We start from the raw sequence: 20,252 nt of genomic DNA on the forward strand, positions 1-20,252 counted from the left end.
GGCTGTGATAATGGTGAGCTCATGAAATAGACAGAATCTGAGAGGTTCTAGTGGTTCTGTACCTGCTGGTGGTCCGAGTAAAGAGCGGCCTGTTGTTAGCCGATGGCACTGACTCGTCCATGAGAGGATACGACTTGATGAAGGTCAGCGTGTCGTCAGGGAAGGCGGTGGATGACTTGTAGTTGGAGGCTGAGCCCTCGCCGGCGCAACACCCGGGCCTGCAGAACCGGAGCGCATATTGTCAGCAAACTGAGAGGAAGTCAGAGGTTGCTTTGGTTTGATCTAGAGATGCTTGATACTGGCTTTCTTGTTGTCCAGCACTGATACCATTGATACAATACGACACCGATACACAACCGATACTAATGTAAGCAGCTGCTCTTCCCTCAAACTAATGTCATGTCACACTTTTACCACATTAGGCTTATTTTACTGTGATGCCACTTGATGTAAAGATACCTACTATATTTATAGGTGCCAGTATCATCATATCATGTATATCAGTATCATGATACTGCCACTTGGGGGCATGATACTAGGCCTGATACCAGACAAACCATGTGATGATCTTATTATCACATACTATTTAATCATGAGCTTATTATCACGTACTATTTAATCAAAATACCATTTTGTTTCCAGAAAATGTTCAGTTTATTACATGTATTATATCTAAACGGTGTAAACACAATAATTGCAAAAATATTTCAACAATAATATTTTATCAACAGTCTTATCTTATCAATGTCTGACAATTAAAGTTCCATTAATCAAGCTTGGGTTTTTTGGTGACTGCAGAAGCACTAGGCACTAAGCACTCGTGTGCTGTTCTCTGATTGGTTGTTTCATGGGCACGATACCAGAGCAGCGCACTCTGATTGGACAGCTACGGGGGCTGATACTGGACATGGTTAAACTCTATATTTTATCAGTATCACTGCCCTGGGCTTTGACACAGTATCATTTCGGCCTTTTGCCGTATCATTCATTTCTAGGGTACAGGGCCAATTAATACTGTAGTATGTGATAAGATCCAATATCTAATTTTATGCTAATATCATACATTAAAATTGGTGGGACATCCCTAATTTTACTTTGAATCCTTCTGAGTCGTACCTTGGCTTTGGGACCTGCTCATCTGGGACGGGTGTCCACGCCGCCTCGCTGTTCTTCTGCTCTTTGAACTTTCCGCTGAAGGCCTTCTCGATGTCGTCCATGTAGAAGGCGCAGACGGCGGAGCCGGTGATGCTGGAGAAAGACAATCAAGACAAAAGTGTGAGGTAGAGCACGGCTCATCGTGGCAGCAGAGCTGACCTGTTATACAACCAGAACCGACCTGTTGGCTTGCGTGGTGAAGACGCCGAGCACGGCCGGCCTGCGATTGATCTGCAGCACATTGGTGAGCGACTGCAGAACGTCAAAGTAGAAGAAGGAGTCGCCGGGCACGGAGCAGTTGAGTCTGGCTTTGAGAAAGGACGTCCAGTAACGCTCCAGCACCCTCGGCGAGCCGCCATTGTCGTTCTTACACACGCGAGCCACTCTGGAGAAAACCACCTAAGGCCGCCAAAGAGCGACGATTAAAATGTGGCGAGAGCATGCGGGTGCTACGTTGTGTTTGGCGAAGGTCTCACCTTGCCAAGGGAGGTGTACTCCACAGCGATCTCGCTGAAGAAGAAGTAGACAAAGTTTCCGTACTCGATGGCGTGCAGGAAGTGAGGCTCTGAGAGCGGTCAGAAGACATAAGTCACACAACGCGCAGCTTCAGTTACCACGGCAACGACAACAGGGCGTGCGCTCACCTCGTAACCATTTTGAATCGTACTTGACCGTACGCAGCACGGGGCGACTCTCGCCCAGGCTGCGGTAAATCACCGCATCGCTTGCCAGGAAGTCTGTCATAGTAGCCGAGTAGAAGTCGCCCCCTGCAGGAAGGACAAGGCATTATACACAGAGTGCACATGTGGAAACATCATTACACTCAAGTCTCACCTGCAAAAAGTCCAACGTTGGACTGATGGGACTCGAACGGACAACGAGCTTGACCCAACAGCTCCTCGCCATCCTGCTCCAGCGTTGACATCTGATGGGACAAACATACAACATGACATCATGCGCCATCTGCTGGTGATCCCAGCAGTCTGGTGCTTCCATTAAGGGGGCGTGGCCAAGAGGATATCTTACCTTGTAGTTGCGACAGGCGGGGTTGAAGGCGTTGGTGCCACACGCAAACAGCGTCTCGTCGTTGCGGGGCACCAACACTTTGATGTAGTTGTAACATTCGTCCTGTCACGAGAAAAAGATGTCACGCACGAGGCAACACTGTGAGAATGCATACGTGACACTCACGCTGTTCTTCCCCCTCACGGTACACTTTTCCACATCCTTCGTCTTCCACGTCAGTTTCTGAAACAAGAAGACAAATGTCAGCTGTTTGCAGGAGCGCAAAGCATGAGGATGCTTGATGGTGGAAACACGTAAAGACGACGACGTGCTCATAATAAGCGTAGGGGAGGGCAGAAAGTGAAAAATGGCGAATACGTGGCGGCGACACAAGTCAGTCACACGCGGGCAGCGAGAAAAGAGAACAGCAATTTTTCACTCTGTTGTCAGGCTGCAAAGAGCACAACGCTAACATTTCATCCGAGCAGAAAGAGACGGATTAACAGAGCAAAATCGTCAGCCAGGCCGACTTATCACCACCAGCATCCATCTTTGACGCTCATCTCAACACAAAGAGGAGCAGGCGGCCCCGCTCGCCACTTTTATTTAAGTCCAATCATGTTTGACAAATGAGGCTTGGATCGGAGGCAGCGGTGCTGCACTCGCCGTGCGGATTGGATCTGGGATTGGAAAACACTTGAAAGCAGCCGCGAGAGAATAATGAGACGCAAACATTCCAGCCTGAAGGTCCATCAGAACCGCAGTTCAATAGCACCGCAGTCACAAACATTAGCATCTTTAAGCCAATGGCATCACCAAGAAGACTAGATGTTGCTAAATGTTGTTGTTAGCCTGCAACAATCCTACATTGACCCCAGTGTGACCTTACTTGTGGTGGTGACCAGCGGCCCCTACCTGCTGCGGGATGATACGCTCCGAACAAGAGGCGAGATTGATGGCAAACACGTGATCCCTGGAAGAGAAGATTTAATGATTTGAGACCTAAACATGTGACGACTGGCAGATAAAAGAGTTTTATTTGTTCTGGTGCTGCATGCTGGTGGACAGCGGACTGACCGAGCAGCGACGTAGAGCATGTGGTTGATCCTCAGCATCCTCTGGAAGTCCAGACCCAGACGCTCTGTGTCGTTGTCCGCCGTCAGACCTTGGAAGCTGGGATACAAGTAGGAGGCTGCATGGAAACAAACATCATTTTCTAAGCAGGAAGAACTTTGACGTCTTGCTTCAAGACACAGAACACATCCCCAAGACAATTACGTATGTGCTGCTCCTGTTTGTCTTTTAGAGCAGGAAGAGGAAGTGATGATTCATGTGTTATGATGCATCCAGCAGCAACACCACCCCCCCTAATTTCAAAGCATTGAATTTTAAGTATGTGAATATCCTACAACAGGATAACGTGTAGGGAGAATGTGGCTTGGAAGCTACCCAGCATGCTTTGCGGCACATGCTGTGTTGTTTTTCTTTGCACCCTAGATGAGGGGGTTGTTGCCATTTAAAGTTCTACTCAGTGTAGATCTATCGTCAGCTACACAGTTTTCCCACCATGGTTCTGGAAACTTCCATCAGACCTGAGCTGCATTAAAAAGCCAAATGAGGTCCTTGATCTGATTAAGATGCTGATCTGGAACTGACTGAAGTCAGTCAGGGACGTGACCCTCAGAGACACACAGAACTTCTCTTCTCCCTTTTGAATGCCTGCTCTTTCTGACCTGCTCTGGGGGATCGGGAGGATGGGATCAAACCACTCTCAGACTTCAGACTTCAGAACCAGAACCTCTGCTAGCACACAGGAAGTCATCAACCTGTTTAATTGGACCACTTCTCAGTGCAACCATAGTGTCCATGCAAGGACGTCTGAGGATGTCCTCATATGTCTATGTTTATTGATCTTCAACCATTCGTGTTGCTGGCGTTCCTGCTCCAGACCCGACATATTTTGTGTTTTCCCGCTATGGAGTCAAAGAAGATGAGAACATTCCCACTCCAAAGTGACTCCTGGAAGATTTTATGGACTCCATATTGGGGGACATCGTGTTACGGCGTCACCTGTTAGACCCTCAGCTGACAAATAGCTCTCATTACATCGTGTGCCGCTATTAGCGCTGATAGTTCTGCTAATGGACACTCTTCGCCTCCACGTTGACCCATTACAGTCAGCGGCCGCCGTCTCACATCCGTCAATCATAGACCATCACATCCTCACACTAGGGCCGAGGAGATGTTCTGATTGTCTCCTTCAACAATCCCAGCTGCCATTTATCTGCCTTCCAGAGCCCAGAGAAGTGGGATAGTGCAGTGACTGTGTTTCTTTCACTTTCTTTCCCTTGTGTGTTTACTTTTATCAGTGTGTGTGTATCAACGTTTATTGCCGACTTCAATTATTTATTTCTATTCTTTTATTAACTACACTGATGAAAATGTCATGCTCTGTGTGCGTTACAAAGTCAAGCAGTTCTATAAGAACAAGACGAGCACTCTCGATGGTTATGATTCGTGACATTAATGTGAGTACATTGCAAAGCAAACAGACGCATGCTGACTAAGGTCTGAAAGCCAACGCCTCCTGAGATCACACTAGTGACCTTAGCAGTGGGTGTCACCACGGCAACACTGAACTCACATTCTCGGCCCACCACGCTGAGGGGCTCCAGGTCTTGAGGGAAGGAGGGTGCGCTGCGGGACGGCCGTGGTAAGGAGGCCGCGACGGCCAGCAGCAGACACGGCAGGAAGGTGAGGGGCAAGCGCGGCGTCCGCCTCATTGTGGCCCAAAAGTGTCGACTCAGCAGGAACACATGACCCCCTCCCACCTGACAGGAAAAAAAGGTGTCACAGTTATTATTTGTACTTCTGTACAGTACAGACATTACCAACAGGCTAATATCATGATAGGTTTGTTAAAAATGACACAATGATAAACAGGAAGTGCTCCCTTGACCCTTCCTCCTTGCACATCAATGGAGAACTCACATTGCCAAGTAGAAAATTGTTCATTAGGAATTCTGACCAGAAGATTCCAGATTGAGGTTAGCTGGTGTAAACAACACAAACCAGACAACTACATAACACGAGATGTCGCAAGCTCCTCATGGCTTTTTAATTAAAAAGTGACAAGGACGTGCTGGGAATAACGTGTTCCCACCAGAATAAAATGCACCAGCGGGATTCAAAAAGGAAACATTGGTTCAAAGTTCAGTCCAGAATATTCTTTGAGCATTTATGGGTCCTGTTAGAACCAACTAAACGTTATGACAGATGGGCTGTGACTCAAATGGAATACTTCCATCAGTAAATATACTGTGTACACTGTGTACTTAGTTCCCAAGTGTGTGTGTGTGTGCATTTTGACAGTGTCGTGCGGCCCCAATATATCGGTCAGATTATATTTTCCACTCCTGAGCCACTGTAAAATTAAAATTATTTTTTTAATGACTTCTTTTATTTGTATCTGGGTATTATGGTGTTGCTATTTTTTCCGTACTTCTCAGTGTAAATGCAGTTATGCAAATAAAAGACTAAGGCTGAAACCCAATTCTACCCCTTTCACGAGAGTCAAGGTGTTCCCAATTCTCCTTAAATCAAGGGGTCAGGGATTAGTGCTAAGGGGGTACACAACCCGAGAGACTGAAAATGTGTTCTGTGGTGGGTTATATTGATATAATGCAGAAATTATTATGATTTTTTCTAAATTATTAAAATTATTTGTACAAATTATTGTTTACGCTGTACATTGTTCATATTTGATGTCATCTATTTATTCTCCACATTATTATTTCTTATTATACGGGAGCCAGGCAACAACATTTCGTTGGCAATTTCACTGCATTGTAATTGTGCAATGACAATAAAGAAAGTCTATCTAGCCATCCATCCATCCATCCATCCATCCATCCATCCATCCATCCATCCATCCATCTATGCATCTATCCATCTATCCATCTATATGTATGGACTTTATGAATAATTTATTATGGCCAATTTCATTGACTCATCTGCGTATGTTATAGTGAGCAACCGGTGAAGGGTTATGATGTAATGAGAATGAATGTCCCATTTCTTATGGCTTCTTCCCCTTGGCCCTAGGTTTTAAGGGGTAAGGGAAGGGGTAAGACGAGGGGGAGGGGCTCAGGAGTAGAATTGAGATTCAGCCTATATGTAAGTACACAATTGAGACACAGCAAACAGGCCAGTTAGTATGCTAGTTAGCGACAAGTGATAAGAGTATGAGGTCACAGTGAGGACGCCAGCAGCTCCCAGACAACATCATAGTTGTGTGGGACTGCTGCAGCCATTGTGCATAGCTGCTTCTTCTGGAACGTTGTGAAGCTGAGAGGACACAGAGGCTGCAGGCCAGAGGACATTGCATCTCTCAAAGTGAGGATTAAAGTCTTAAAGAATGTCTTCGTGTTACAACTCTTAAAGCCTCTTTGGTCTGCTGCGGACATGAACTTGTCATTGTCTCCATCATGTTCCTCAGCAACGCGACGTTGTTCGATGCCCAGATGAGGAATGTTACATCAGCTTGAAAAGAAGTGCAGCCTCCAGGAAGGGAGATTATACATGAAACATTAAAATACCTCACTACATGACATACTACATTCAATAATACATTATAACACTGAAATATTTTACATACTTAATGAAAATACAACATAAATACAATATTAAAATACTACAGTACATTGCATATGACATAACAATACACTAATGAGATATTACATGAAAATACCATATTAAATACTACATTTCAATACTAGACAGTACATTGCATATGACATACGTACTATACTTACATACAACATTTAAAAAACTATACTATAACACTACACTAATGAGATACTACATGAAAATATCATAGTAAATACTAGATTATAATACTAGACTGCATTACATGTTACATTAAAATACTTCAGAAATACTACATTAAGACACTACACTATATTCCAAACAACAGAAATACCACATTACATACTATGTTAAAAAAACTGTATCAAAACACTGCACTACATTGCATACTACATGAAAAAACATTAAATATTACATTAAAATGCCGCTACATCATAGTACATTACATACTACATTAAAACACTACACCACATGACATACTAAATGAAAACACATTAAATATTACATTAAAATACCACTGCATCATACTACACTGCACACTACATTAAAACGCCAAATTACAGCACTACAATGCATTACATACTACAGGAAAACACCACTACATTATACTACGCCACACACAACATTAAAATACTACATTACATACTACATGAAAACACCACTACATCACACTACACCCCACACAACATTAAAATACTACATAACATACTAGTATTAAAACACCACATTACATAAATACTACATTAAAACACTACACTATATGGTATACAACATGAAAACACATTAAATATTACATTTAAATAGCACTACACACTACATTAAAACACTGCACTGCATTAGATACTACATACGGCATTAAAATATGACACTCTACATTACATCATACCACATGAAAATCTATTCAATACTACACTTAAATACCACTTCATCACATTGTACATTACTTACTACACCAAAATACTACAAAGATGAGAATCTAATCTTTCTTTTGGTGTGTACCATGTTTATATAACCCCAGAACACAATATTTAGTGTCTTGAAATATCAGTCAAAATGGCCGGCACTGAGAGGTATGTCTTGAAAAATGGTTGAGAAAAGTTTCAGCACTTTTCCACACCACTCACACACCATTACGTAGCACATTACGTACTACATGGCAGTAACTATTTAAGTATGACATGTAAACGTGCTATGGTGTATTATGTAAGGGACTGAGAATGTTTGTTTTGATTCTTAATGAGCGGCATCTGACCTTTGACCTTTCCCATGCTTGTGTGTAGTACTGCAGAGGTGACCGTTGTGAATGACTACATTCTGCGTAAGAGGCAGTACTTTGCAATAAAATATGTCCAGTAGATTTTATGGGCTTGGCCCGGGACTGATGTAGTCATTAAGGTCCAATCAAAAGGACGTTAGATCTATAGGCGGGGGTGCGGATCTACTCGTTGCACCACCTTAAAAGGATGTTGGCAAAGCTCCAATCAGTCCTTCCTTGTACGGCCAAGCTAATGCTAAAGGGCAGTGACACAGCAGAATGTAAAGTTATGTGAAAACAAGCTCATGTGGACGCTAACGCATCAGCAACAAAACAACACATGATGTCAACGTGGACGGCGGGACAGACGTCTCATTGTGAGCTTGCAGCCACAAAGATGTCCCCCGCCCGGCGCTCATTGCGGTCTCATGACGGCCATCATGGTTTCTCGCTGAGCTACTGAGCCTGTGCTAGTGTCGCACGTGCCACAGGAGAAACTTTGCTAATTAGATTTCCAGAGGCTGACCACACCGACGCCCTGGCAGCAAATTGGAAGTGGGATCAAGGAGCGCCGGGCAATAATTGGGAGCACAAATCCCTGCGGGACACGGCGGCGGGACTGAGGGGTGTCAGGCGGGTGTCACGCGTCCCGCTGAGCTTCAATTACCAAGCCTTTCAAGGCGGCAGCGCATATCGACACCTGCACACTTCCCATAACTTTTCACATCTCCCAAATGGGAAAACATTCAGCATTCAGCTCACCTGGCTGAGCCGCCATGTTGGCTGAGTCCCAAAGAAGAAGACATTTCAAGCAGGATTGCTGAATACAAACATGTCAGCTGGGACGCCACTCCACTTTAGAAGGCTGAAGTGGGAAAAACAAAAACACTCGAGGGGATTTCCACGCCAACATTCTAAAAGGTCCATTAGCATTCCGACTTAAAGAGGAGTGACGGCGGGATTCTTTGCTATTTCCATGAAAAAGAAATCAATCGTCTTCCCTCTCTCGCTTATTTCATCACCCGTCTCCCCCTCATGAATCTGCATGGCGCCATAATGGGTGGCTGAAGGGCTGACAAGTGTCCATCGGTGGGTGGGGAGGTGCGGTGCCACTCAGGCGGCTCTCTTGGGAATGCCGCTTTAACCTCGCCGGTCATCCAGCTCAGGCCGGTGTCTGTCTCGTCACCGAGTTCATTGAGTTCATCGATCTTCTGCTCGCGTCAGACTCGTCCCTGAAGCTTTGAGTCCGCCTTTGACTTCTGTGAGGGATCTTCAGAGGATTGACGTCCGAGGAGAAGAGACAGAGAAGATGATGATGCTACACTCCAACAAGAGGACGGAGGATTTCCAGTATCAAGCTACCATAGCCTTCATTGTAACCGGCAACGACCAGCTCTTTAAACTCACTAATTACCTTGATGTATTTTGGATTAAAACTATCTGATAGCTAACTGTAGACGATAACGTTACATGTTGGCAGGACCTCTTTTGAGGCCTGGGAAAAAGTCATCCATCATTTGTCTTCTTGTCAGGGGAAAAAAAACTCCTAAAAGGTTGTGATGGAGGACGGATGAGTGTCTTCTCCATCCGACTGCTTCTGGTTAATTATTCACGTTGGCCCTGGGAGAGGCTAACCATTCCCGACCCTTGGAGCTCGCCGTCACTCACAATCCGCCAGGGTGCATTTGTAATGTTCCCATCTAAGCAGGCGGTCTAAAATATACTAACGCCCCCCCTCAATCAATAATTCAGCATTCCAGTGAGGAACACCTGATACTTCAAGCCCACATGAAAACTCCCACCAGCGTAATTCCTTTATTCTGGAATCAATTCTGAATGCTTTCCTTGTCCTCCTTTCTATATGTGTCAAGTGGAGTTTTGGACGGTTTATATGACGTGTTTCTGATTGGGCTTGAACTCCAAAGAAAATCAGACGGTAGAGAAGCATGCGCGCGAGCTACTAAGCCACATCCGTCATTTTACAGACTGAAAAAGACAGCTTGTCGGTAAAAGTTCTGACTTGGCTAAAATATTAAATCCTGACCTTTTCTATGCCGCTTATCCTCATTAGGGTCGCGGGGTATGCTGGGTAAACTGGGGCCAATTGCAGGGAAAGTACAGAAAAACCAGGAATCGACAATAACGATGTACCGATGGCCCGGGGAAAGTTAAAACCAAATTGGGGCAAGTAAATCCAATCAGTGATATTCCCGTTGGGCAAGTGCACTTTGGCATGCCATACTGTAAAGAGTTTTTTTTAAAGTGGTTCTTATTGGTGTTGGTAAAACACGGACTGCGTAATTCCGTTGGTAATTTGCAAACCAATCCTTGCAAATCTTGAAATGGACCAATCAGAATCGTTTATTTAGACCGCGGTCCGCAGTCCACAGTCCGCGTTTTACCCACACCCGTTCTTGTTCGCGATCAACCAATCAGCAATCGTTTGACTAGGAAAACATCTATCATGGCGTCCCTGCCAACATCGTCTAATTCTTCAACAACTTGTGAAAGAAAACAGCCAAAAGTGATGAACCAGTGCCTCCTAAACAAGTATTTTATTAGCGGCAGCAAATCAAATGATGGCACAGGTGAGTGAATCACATTGCTGTGACAATTTGAAGTGGTCACAATGAAACACCACCCATTAGATCCAATACCAAGTGCTGATTTTGCACAAGCTACAAAATCTACTGCTTCCATTTCTCTGTGTATTTTTCTCACCTTTGCTTCACAAATTATTGTTTGACCATTGAGCATTTTTTTCGGGATTAAAAACACTTTACTAGTACACAAATGTGTCTATTCAATAATGTTTCATTGTGGTGCACAACTTATAAATATCACTGCTTACTACGACGATGATGTGTAAGGTAGTATGTAGTAAATTAGATGATAATCATTATGGCAGTCTTTTCATTTTATATGGGGGGAAGTTTGGGCAAGTAGTTCTCACCTTAAGGATTCCCCATGGGCAAGTCATTTTTGTTTTTAATGTAGAGCCCTGAAAACAATCATTAACGCTCACAATTTTGAATCGCCAATTAACCTAATATGCATCTTTTTTCGGAATGTGGGAGTTCCCCGAGAAAACCAACGCAAGCACAGGGAGAACATGCAAAGTACACACTGAGATCTCCAAGCGGAGATTCAAACCCACATCTTCCCGATCTCCTGACTGTGTGGCCAACATGCTAACCACTCGCTACCGTGCGGCCGACTTTGACAGCAGCACCACCAAAAGAGACGAGCTAACCTGTTTGGACCGCTTTGGAAGCATGGAAAACCGCATGAAGACCATCCATCTATTGGATGTGGACGTTGGTTGCAGCAACCATTCTGTAGCGGTTCCCAATAATACAGTGCTAATGCTAAATAAAGACATACGATTGCAGCAGGATGGGCTGTGGTGCAAGCAGGGTGTGAAAGTGTCTGCTAAAGAAATGTTGCGTTGGACAAGAGATAAAAACGAAACATCTGTGAGTTTTTTAGGAGATGCGATCAGTTAGCAGTGACATCATGGACCTACCCCCAGTAAATGCTTTGTTTCCAGAAGACAAGTGGACGTTAAGAGCTGGATATGGCGGCAAAGAGGCTCCTCGTTAAGATAACACCATCACCATGACCGTGTGCTCCCTGCTCAGATTAAACACTTCGTCACTGTCTGAAGGCCAATGCACCGCACATCCTTCCAATTACGCTTCGACCCGACAATCGCTCTCAGAATGAAGGCGTCTAACAGGGACAGATCTTCCTCATGGGATGATGACATCACCAAACTGCAGAGCGGTGCAATGAGGACTTGGAGTAGGGGTAGGGGGCCGTCATCACATGTTTGTGGTCAATCACTTTTATTATCAATAATAACACACACGATGCATGCCTGAGTGGTTAGCACCCAGGCCTCACAGCTAGGAGACCCGAGTTCAATTCCACCCTCGGCCATCTCTGTGTGGAGTTTGCATGTTCTCCCCGTGCATGCGTGGGTTTTCTCCGGGTACTCCGGTTTCCTCCCACATTCCAAAAACATGCTAGGTTAATTGGTGACTCCAAATTGTCCATAGGTATGAATGAGAGTGTGAATGGTTGTTTGTCTATATGTGCCCTGTGATTGGCTGGCGACCAGTCCAAGGTGTACCCCGCCTCTTGCCCCAAGACAGCTGGGATAGGCTCCAGCACCGCCCGTAACCCTTGTGAGTATAAGCGGTAGAAAATGAATGAATGAATGAATATCCGCCTTTCCATGCCAAACTAATGAACTAACTCCTTGACATGCCACTGACAATTCACTTTTAATGCAACACAAGGGGGAGGTGCAAACATAAAAAAATGTCGTACAAAAAAAGCTCCTCTCAACCCGACTACGATGACGTCAGTCCAGTTCTGACCCCGCAGCCGAACCAATTAGTACTGGGCCATCTGTACCAGACCGAGCCATCAAGCTGAGCCAGCTGTTGCGTTCAAGCAGATCACGAAGGGAAAGAGATGAGGTTCTGATTCTTGAGGAAGGATGAGGAGGAAGATGAGGGAGCCGGCTCGCCTGGTTTGTTGTCTGGACCTTGGACCGATCAATACTGTGTTGCAAGCTGCTGGTGTCTCCTGTTACAGCTTCCCCCTCAAGCCTGCTGGTCCACATGCCAGTTTGGACTTATCATGATGTCACACGGCCGAGACACTTCCATCTGTCAAACTGGACTTCCAATTTGGACCCATTTGGACTCGGGTGTCCTCCTTCACAATGACCTTGAGTATGAGACACTGAAGACATCATTCAGTAGAACCCTCAGGTGGGCTCTGTCTGGGAAGAGCTTGATTGACAGCTGAGGTAATGAGGGTCTCTCAGTCCCTGGCCATGTCTCACATAAATGTCCCACAGTGTGAAGTGATTCTGAGGAAAAGACACCAAAAGACGGAGATAAAAGCTCACCATCCGATAGAACTCAAGTATTCTCTTGATGTGATCCACCGGGAACCACTCCTCTGACGAAAGTTCATCTACGTCTATGAAGCCCGGTTCAACACGTCAAAACTGAACGGATCTGTTTCTGTTAAATGAAACAGCATTGATCCCGTTTGGTGTTCTGTCCATAAACAGCATTTTAATGAAGTCAATGCTGCAGCGTGACATCAAAGAACCTGAGTGGACCTCCAAGAATTTCCACTGTAGTGAGGCTGCAGATTGCTTCTATCCAGCAGACATTTATTTGGACCACTCAATGACCTGTTGCACTTGATAATCAAAGAATATTCTTATAGATATTCTTATATCTATGATTTACTACCATACTACTGTTTATTACTTCATACACAGTCAGGGTTGTTTTCTTAGTCGATTAATCCCAAGCTTGTTTTTTTGATTAATTGAGTAAACAGTTAGGCCTTACAGCAGGGGTTGGCAGTCTCAGCCTCCTTGTTGTGGCTCCTTTCATGGAGTGCGGTGAAGTAGGGGAAATAAGCATTTTCTAAATGAATGCAAAATATCCAACTCACCGCAAAGTCCATGAATGCATCTAGACCAGGGGTCTCAAACACGCGGACACTAATTTGAGGCCCCCGCCTTAATATGAAAGTTTAATGTTAGTGCGGCCCGCGCAAGTTTGATATGGATGCTGTATGGTATCATGTACCCAGAAAAAATTATTACGTTTGATTAATGTTCATGTTAAAGGTTAAATAACTGTTAATAGTTATCCTCCCTATCCGTGTGGAAGTGGTACGTTTTTGGCTATTTAAGTTTAAAGGAAATAACTTGAAGGCTACCGTTTAGGTCGCTAGCTCTCTAGTTTGTGAGTTAGCATGTGTCTTAAGACCCTGCAGTTGCGCAATATGTTGTAAATAAAAAGAGTATACATGTGACTATAGTCGTGTTTTGTCATGTCTACAGGGCTCTAATAATGCTTTGTTCATTTTAATCTGAAAAAAATAATTTATCTACCCACCAACTATATGTGGTTTCTTAAGTTTTTATTATTTGCTGTTTTATTATTATTATTATATTTATTTATTACTGATTGATTGATTTTCTTTATTCTTGATTTGTTTATTTATTTTTCATCTTATTTTGTGTAGAAAAATAAAAAGTAAGATATTTGAGAACAGTGGATTGTTTTATCAGAGCTTTTCTTGTAGAAAATTGGAACCAAAGTGATTTTTTTTAATTTTTTTTGTTTTTAATAAATGCGTTGTTTTTTGTTTTTTTTGGAAAATCTGAACCCAGTCTCACCCAGACCCGAGCTCCAGTGGCCCCCAAGTAAATTGAGTTTGAGACCCCTGATCTAGACTGAGGTGAGGGACTTTTGAGTTGAGTCTGAGGCAAGTTACTGTGCAGTAAAATAAAACAATTTACAGTAATTAACGGAAGCATAAGTCTTTACATTTGTCGCAATTCACTTTTGAGAATATAGGTCACCAAGAGGGTTTGGAAAGTCATCAGATTTAGTGAGAAAATGGCCACACCAGTTGGCAGCACAGGGCTGCACATGAGATGGGAAGCCATTCACAGATGGAAAGAAAGAATGAAAGATGAAAGAATCATTCATAAAAATAGCAGCGCATCTATTCTCCAAATAAAAAAATAATAAAAAGGAAATTATTCAGAAAATGAAAGAATGCCTCTCTTTGCAAAGACACTGAAGGACAGGACCGATGACAATTCAGCACAGGCATAAACGTATTTGAGCAAAAAACATGATGTTAAGCTCTGTGAACTCTGATGGACATGTTTGTTGAATTTTGTGGTTTTAACTATATATTTTTTTAAGGATTACAATTTTTAGAAGTTTATAAGCTGTGTAATGTTTTGCAGCTCCTGACTTTTTTTTTTTTTTACTAGAAGAGGAGGCGAAACGGCTCTTTTGATGTTAAAGGTTGCAGACCCTTGCCCTAGAGCCGTGGGTTGCAGAGCCGCATTTGGCTGTTCAGCCTCTTTCTTGTGGCTCTCTTTGGAATCACAAATATTTTTTTAACACCAGAGTAGGGAAAATGCACGTCGAGTTAAATATTAGCAAGTACTGAACTACTTTGATACCCCAACATTCCCTGCAAATTTGACGGCCAAAACCATGGGAGACGTCAGATACGTCAGGACGTTCAGGTGTCAGGTAGTGAGGTTTAACCAAGATGATACCATGATAACCCTACTAGTTGGCATCCCTTGTATGTACATGCACACTCACTGCACTTCTATTTCTTCTATTCTCTTGTTAGAGTTTATAAGACCTTGTTTTAAACGTATGTTTTGCGGCTCCAGGCTATTCTTCTTTTGTGGTCATGGGATAAAATGGCTCTTTTCATAGTAAACCCAGTCCATGAGGGACCAGCTGATCTTGCTTTGCCTAAAACACAGACAATAACTCTCTTGGATGACTAAGGAAATAAAAGAAATAGTCACATCTGCGAGGCTGAAAACAGATTGTCGACCATAAAAGTTGTTGATTAATTGGATTAATCATTGCAGCCCTTCTAGTGATGGACAAATAAAAATGGACCATCAAGAACATTCATTCATTCATTCATTTTCTACCGCTTTTTCCTCACAAGAGTCGAGGGGGTGCTGGAGCATATCCCAGCTGTCTTTGGGCGAGAGGCGGGGTACACCCTGGACTAGTCGCCAGCCAATCACAGGGCGGACCAAAGAACAATTTTCTTTATTTACCTCAAATTAGAAACATAATCCAGGTGTCAAGAACTCGAACTTGAAACTGAAACCGGAAAATGCAACCAAATGTGTACATGGGCGGCAGAAAGTGGTGACTTTATGACACATAACGACTGTGAGTAAAATGATGAGTCATTCAACCAAAGAATAAGCTGTACTTTTTAACAACGTGCAGTGAGACAAATCAGCAGCGTGACAAGCTCAAAGGCAAAGTTCTGGTCTCGTTTGGATTAAATCCAAACAGTGAGTTGATTAACACATCCTCATTAACACATGCTCGTTAAGTCATTATGCATGCAGACCACGTTGGTATGACACACCTGTGGACAAACGGCAGCCATGTTTGTTGACATTGTAGACGCCTGATGATTTATTCATGATCCACTGTTGGGTGCTGCATGTAAACGTGCACACTAGAAACGTGCACTGTCAAAAGACGGTTGATGAGCAGATGTTGTGTGTTTTTGCTTGTAATGTTCATGTGTATGTGTGCGTGTGTGTGCGCACATGTGTATGTGAATGCGTGTGACGCAGAAAAGTTGGATGAGAAAAACAAAGAATTCCTTCTTTGGAATTCTTTGCTTCCGGCATTGAGAGGAAATCGGAAGTAGTTGATTTTTTTTGTGTTTTATGTTTACAGAAGAAGGAGCCGAGGGAGCTCCGTGACATTCACACACTGTGGGGATGTTATTTCTTGTCCAGCCTCACAGGCTATTGCAGTAATGTTGTGCTTTTTTTGGTAAGATGTTGTCCTTCACCTCAACAAGCTAGATTCAAAGCCTCTGCAGTACTGCTAATTTCCTCAGGAGGCCCCAGTGAGAAATACAACAAAAAAGACGTTTCTAAGTAAACAATAGAGCAGTGATTCTCAAACCTTTAGTGACTATGGACCTCTTAGGACACCCCCCTTATAAGAAATGATTTATATTTTCAACATTTCAAGATAAATGATTTGAAAGAAATTAACTTAATTTCCCCCCAAAATCGCAAAGCTGAGAGAAAATGAGACTAGAACCGTCCAAAAATGAGGCCACTTTGTTTTCAAAGCAGTTTGAAGCGTGCTTAATTGGTTCAACTTTAACATAATGATAAGAATATAATTATTACTTACTGCCTCTTATTAAAATGAGTGTCAAAAGAGTGCACATTATAACAGTGTTAATGAAGCCTTGGCAAGCACTTGAAGCCACGTGACACATTTTGGCCTTCTGTCATTGTTCTCAATAAAAGCCAAGTGCATATAATTGTCCGCATATTTTATAAGCTTAGTGGCTTTGACCTTTGCATCCCTTGACGAAGTGGATGGACTTGCGCCATAACTTCATTCATTTATTGCAAAAACAATTCCATACCCCAAACCTATGCCTTGCAAGCCCCTAGGGGTACCCGGACCCCGTTTTAGAATCCCTGCAATGTGGGACATGTGTCTGTCTTTCCCTGTGAAGCTCTTCATAAATTCAAAATGGAATATTTAGGAGGCAGGATGTTTATACTCGGAGTACACGTCCTAACGAGCAAAGCTGTCAAACATTTGAGCTAGGGTCGTTGGTGCGTGGATACCGGGAGTGATGGCGGCGTGAGCCTCATGTCAATGTCAACATCTCTCAGCATCGCCAGCACCGCTGCTGCACACGCATGGACGGTCTGGCGGTTGGCGCAAGGTGGCGTCTCCGGTGCACGTTGAAGTGTTTGTGCACGTGTGACGATTACACGTCAACACGCGTTCTCAACGCCGCGAAAACAGGCTTGACAGGCACATCACCTCGCCAGCGCCATCTGCCTCCTCACTGCCAATTTGTCAGAACAGACGTGCACGTGGCCGTGCCCTCGCTTAGCTTCCAGCCAGGGCGCGGGGGGGTGTTGGCTTGGCAGGAAGCAGGAAACCAGGGCACGCAAAGACAGCGACTCTGACGGCCAGTGAGGTCAACTCAAGTTTAGCAGCAAGCAAAGACACGCAAGGACTACCTTGGGTGCATCAACACCCCCAGTATCATCTACTGTGTCTTGTTTAGCTCTAAAGCCTGAAAACGCACAAACAAATAAAATATTCTAAGATATATATTTGAAAACTCCACCCTCGGCCATCTCTGTGTGGAGTTTGCATATTCTTCCCGTGCATGCGTGGGTTTTCTCCGAGGACTCTGGTTTCCTCCCACATTCCAAAAACACGCGAGGTTAATTGGCGACTCCAAATTGTCCGTAGGTATGAATGTGAGTGTGAATGGTTGTTTGTCTATATGTGCCCTGTGATTGGCTGGCGACCAGTCCAGGGTGTACCCCGCCTCTCGCCCGAAGACAGCTTGGAAAGGCTCCAGCACCCTATGTCAATCATAGTTTGCAAGCAATGGACATACTCTACATCAGGGGTCTCAAACACGTGGCCCGCAGGACACTAGTTTGAGGCCCCCGCCTTGATATGAAAGTTTAATGTTAGTGCAGCCCGCGCAAGTTTGATATGGATGCTGTATGGTATCATGTACCCAGAAAAAATTATTACGTTTGATTATAGTTTATAGTCAATAGTTAATAGTTATCCTCCCTATCCGTGTGGAAGTGGTAAGTTTTTGGCTATTTAAGTTTAAAGGAAATAACTTGAAGGCTACCGTTTAGGTCGCTAGCTCTCTAGTTTGCGAGTTAGCATGTGTCTCAAGACCCTGCAGTTGCGCAATATGTTGTAAATAAAAAGAGTATAAATGTGACTATAGTCGTGTTTTGTCATGTCTACAGGGCTCTAATAATGCTTTGTTTATTTTAATCTGAAAAAAATAATTTGTCTACCCACCAACTATATGTGGTTTCTTAAGTTATTATTTGCTGTTTTATTATTATTATTATATTTATTTATTACTGATTGACTGATTTTCTTTATTCTTGATTTGTTAATATATTTTTCATCTTATTTTGTGCAGAAAAATAAAAATGAAGATATTTGAGAACACCCACCCTCGGCCATCTCTGTGTGGAGTTTGCATGTTCTCCCCGTGCATGCGTGGGTTTTCTCCGGGTACTCCGGTTTCCTCCCACATTCCAAAAACATGCTAGGTTAATTGGTGACTCCAAATTGTCCATAGGTATGAATGTGAGTGTGAATGGTTGTTTGTCTATATGTGCCCTGTGATTGGCTGGCGACCAGTCCAGGGTGTACCCCGCCTCTCGCCCGAAGACAGCTGGGATAGGCTCCAGCACCCCCGCGACCCTCGTGAGGAAAAAGCGGTAGAAAATGAATGAATGAATGAATATTTGAGAACAGTGGATGTTTTATCAGAGCTTTTACTGTAGAAAATCGGAACCAAAGCACTGAAAAAGTTTGTATATTTTTCTGTTTTTAATAAATGTGTTTTTTTTGGGGGGAAAACCTGATGCGTACCAGTCTCACCCAGACCCTAGCTCCAGTGGCCCCCAGGTAAATTGAGTTTGAGACCCCTGCTCTACATGAATGACACAAACTCTATGAGATAAGAGATAAGATATTTTGGTTCGATGTTGACACATCAAGGAGATTAGTCATCTGTCGCAGTTCAATTGTTGCTCCCTTTCTATATCATGTTTTTTTCCCATCACATTAATTAATTCATAAATGATTGCTGTGATGTAGTAGACTATGGTCTATTATTAGACAAAACACATGTTAATTCAAGTGATATGTAGTATTCTGCTCACTAGAAGGCAGAAATGACACAAACCTTTGAGATATTACCTTACATTAAAAAGTCAGCCATGGCATGCCCGACACGAAAGAGTGAAAAAAGTTCTCATCCCATTGTGTGTGGAAGTTTTTGGCTACTTGAGTTAAGAAAAAATAAATTCAAGGCTAACTGGTTAGCTCATAGCCCCTGCAGTATAACAATTGGGCAATGTGGTGTAAACAATGAAAGAAAGATGACTGTAGGGGTGTTACTTCCTGTCTACAGCGCCCTAATAATGTCAAAAGCCTTATTTAAAAAGTCATAAACAGATATTCTATGTTCTAATGATTTAATATTTTATTTATTAACACTGAATCCTATATTGTGGAAAGTTTTTACTGCGCCTTTACTAGTCTGGAACCAATTAACCGCAATAAACAAGGAATGACTGTATGATTATTATGATAGATTATATCGGTTCTCATCGTTCACATAAAAGAGTCATTCAGAAAACTTGACTTGTTTGTGAAAATCACATCTCTATGGGTGAGCAGGCGGGCGGAAAGCAGCTGTTTAATATCAGTGTACAATAACGCACCGCATTTCACGCTGCAACAGCATTGTAATGTTTGACATGGTAATTAATTACATTACGCATTACTGGAAAACAATAACACTGTGACTCCCAACACTGATGTCTGATGTTTATATCACAGTATGTATAAAATATAGAATAAACACTATGAGGCAGGGTAAAACCATAAAAACATTATTGCACAGTCCATCACTGCCCTCCATCTAACGTGTGTGTTAACCAACAAAGAACATTAAGATGTTCTTAAAGATGTGAAATGCGTGCTGAGCATCTCCTATGGTGTTGTTATTTATGAACTATGCAACATAGCGAGCC

General features: G+C 43.3%; 1 protein-coding gene across 6 annotated transcripts in view; it reads right to left on the minus strand.

Annotated features, from left to right (window-relative positions):
• The window catches only part of sema6e (sema domain, transmembrane domain (TM), and cytoplasmic domain, (semaphorin) 6E), an 86,119-nt gene that overhangs the window by 12,787 nt on the left and 53,080 nt on the right, over window positions 1–20,252 (minus strand). For 5 of the 6 annotated variants that reach the window (XM_058052970.1, XM_058052965.1, XM_058052966.1 and 2 more), the window contains 11 exons: window positions 4,805–4,991; window positions 3,238–3,352; window positions 3,076–3,133; window positions 2,347–2,403; window positions 2,182–2,283; window positions 1,990–2,080; window positions 1,800–1,922; window positions 1,632–1,720; window positions 1,337–1,554; window positions 1,117–1,248; window positions 63–218 (listed from right to left, as the gene is read on the minus strand). In XM_058052970.1, the coding sequence (XP_057908953.1) occupies window positions 63–218; window positions 1,117–1,248; window positions 1,337–1,554; window positions 1,632–1,720; window positions 1,800–1,922; window positions 1,990–2,080; window positions 2,182–2,283; window positions 2,347–2,403; window positions 3,076–3,133; window positions 3,238–3,352; window positions 4,805–4,943 (1,280 nt within the window). In that variant the 5' untranslated portion in view covers window positions 4,944–4,991. The remainder of the gene's footprint in view (window positions 1–62; window positions 219–1,116; window positions 1,249–1,336; window positions 1,555–1,631; window positions 1,721–1,799; window positions 1,923–1,989; window positions 2,081–2,181; window positions 2,284–2,346; window positions 2,404–3,075; window positions 3,134–3,237; window positions 3,353–4,804; window positions 4,992–20,252) is intronic. The other variant, XM_058052969.1, reaches the window with a different exon arrangement.

The sequence above is a fragment of the Doryrhamphus excisus genome, chromosome 17 (genome assembly GCF_030265055.1).
Source record: "Doryrhamphus excisus isolate RoL2022-K1 chromosome 17, RoL_Dexc_1.0, whole genome shotgun sequence".
Lineage (NCBI taxonomy): Eukaryota > Metazoa > Chordata > Actinopteri > Syngnathiformes > Syngnathidae > Doryrhamphus > Doryrhamphus excisus.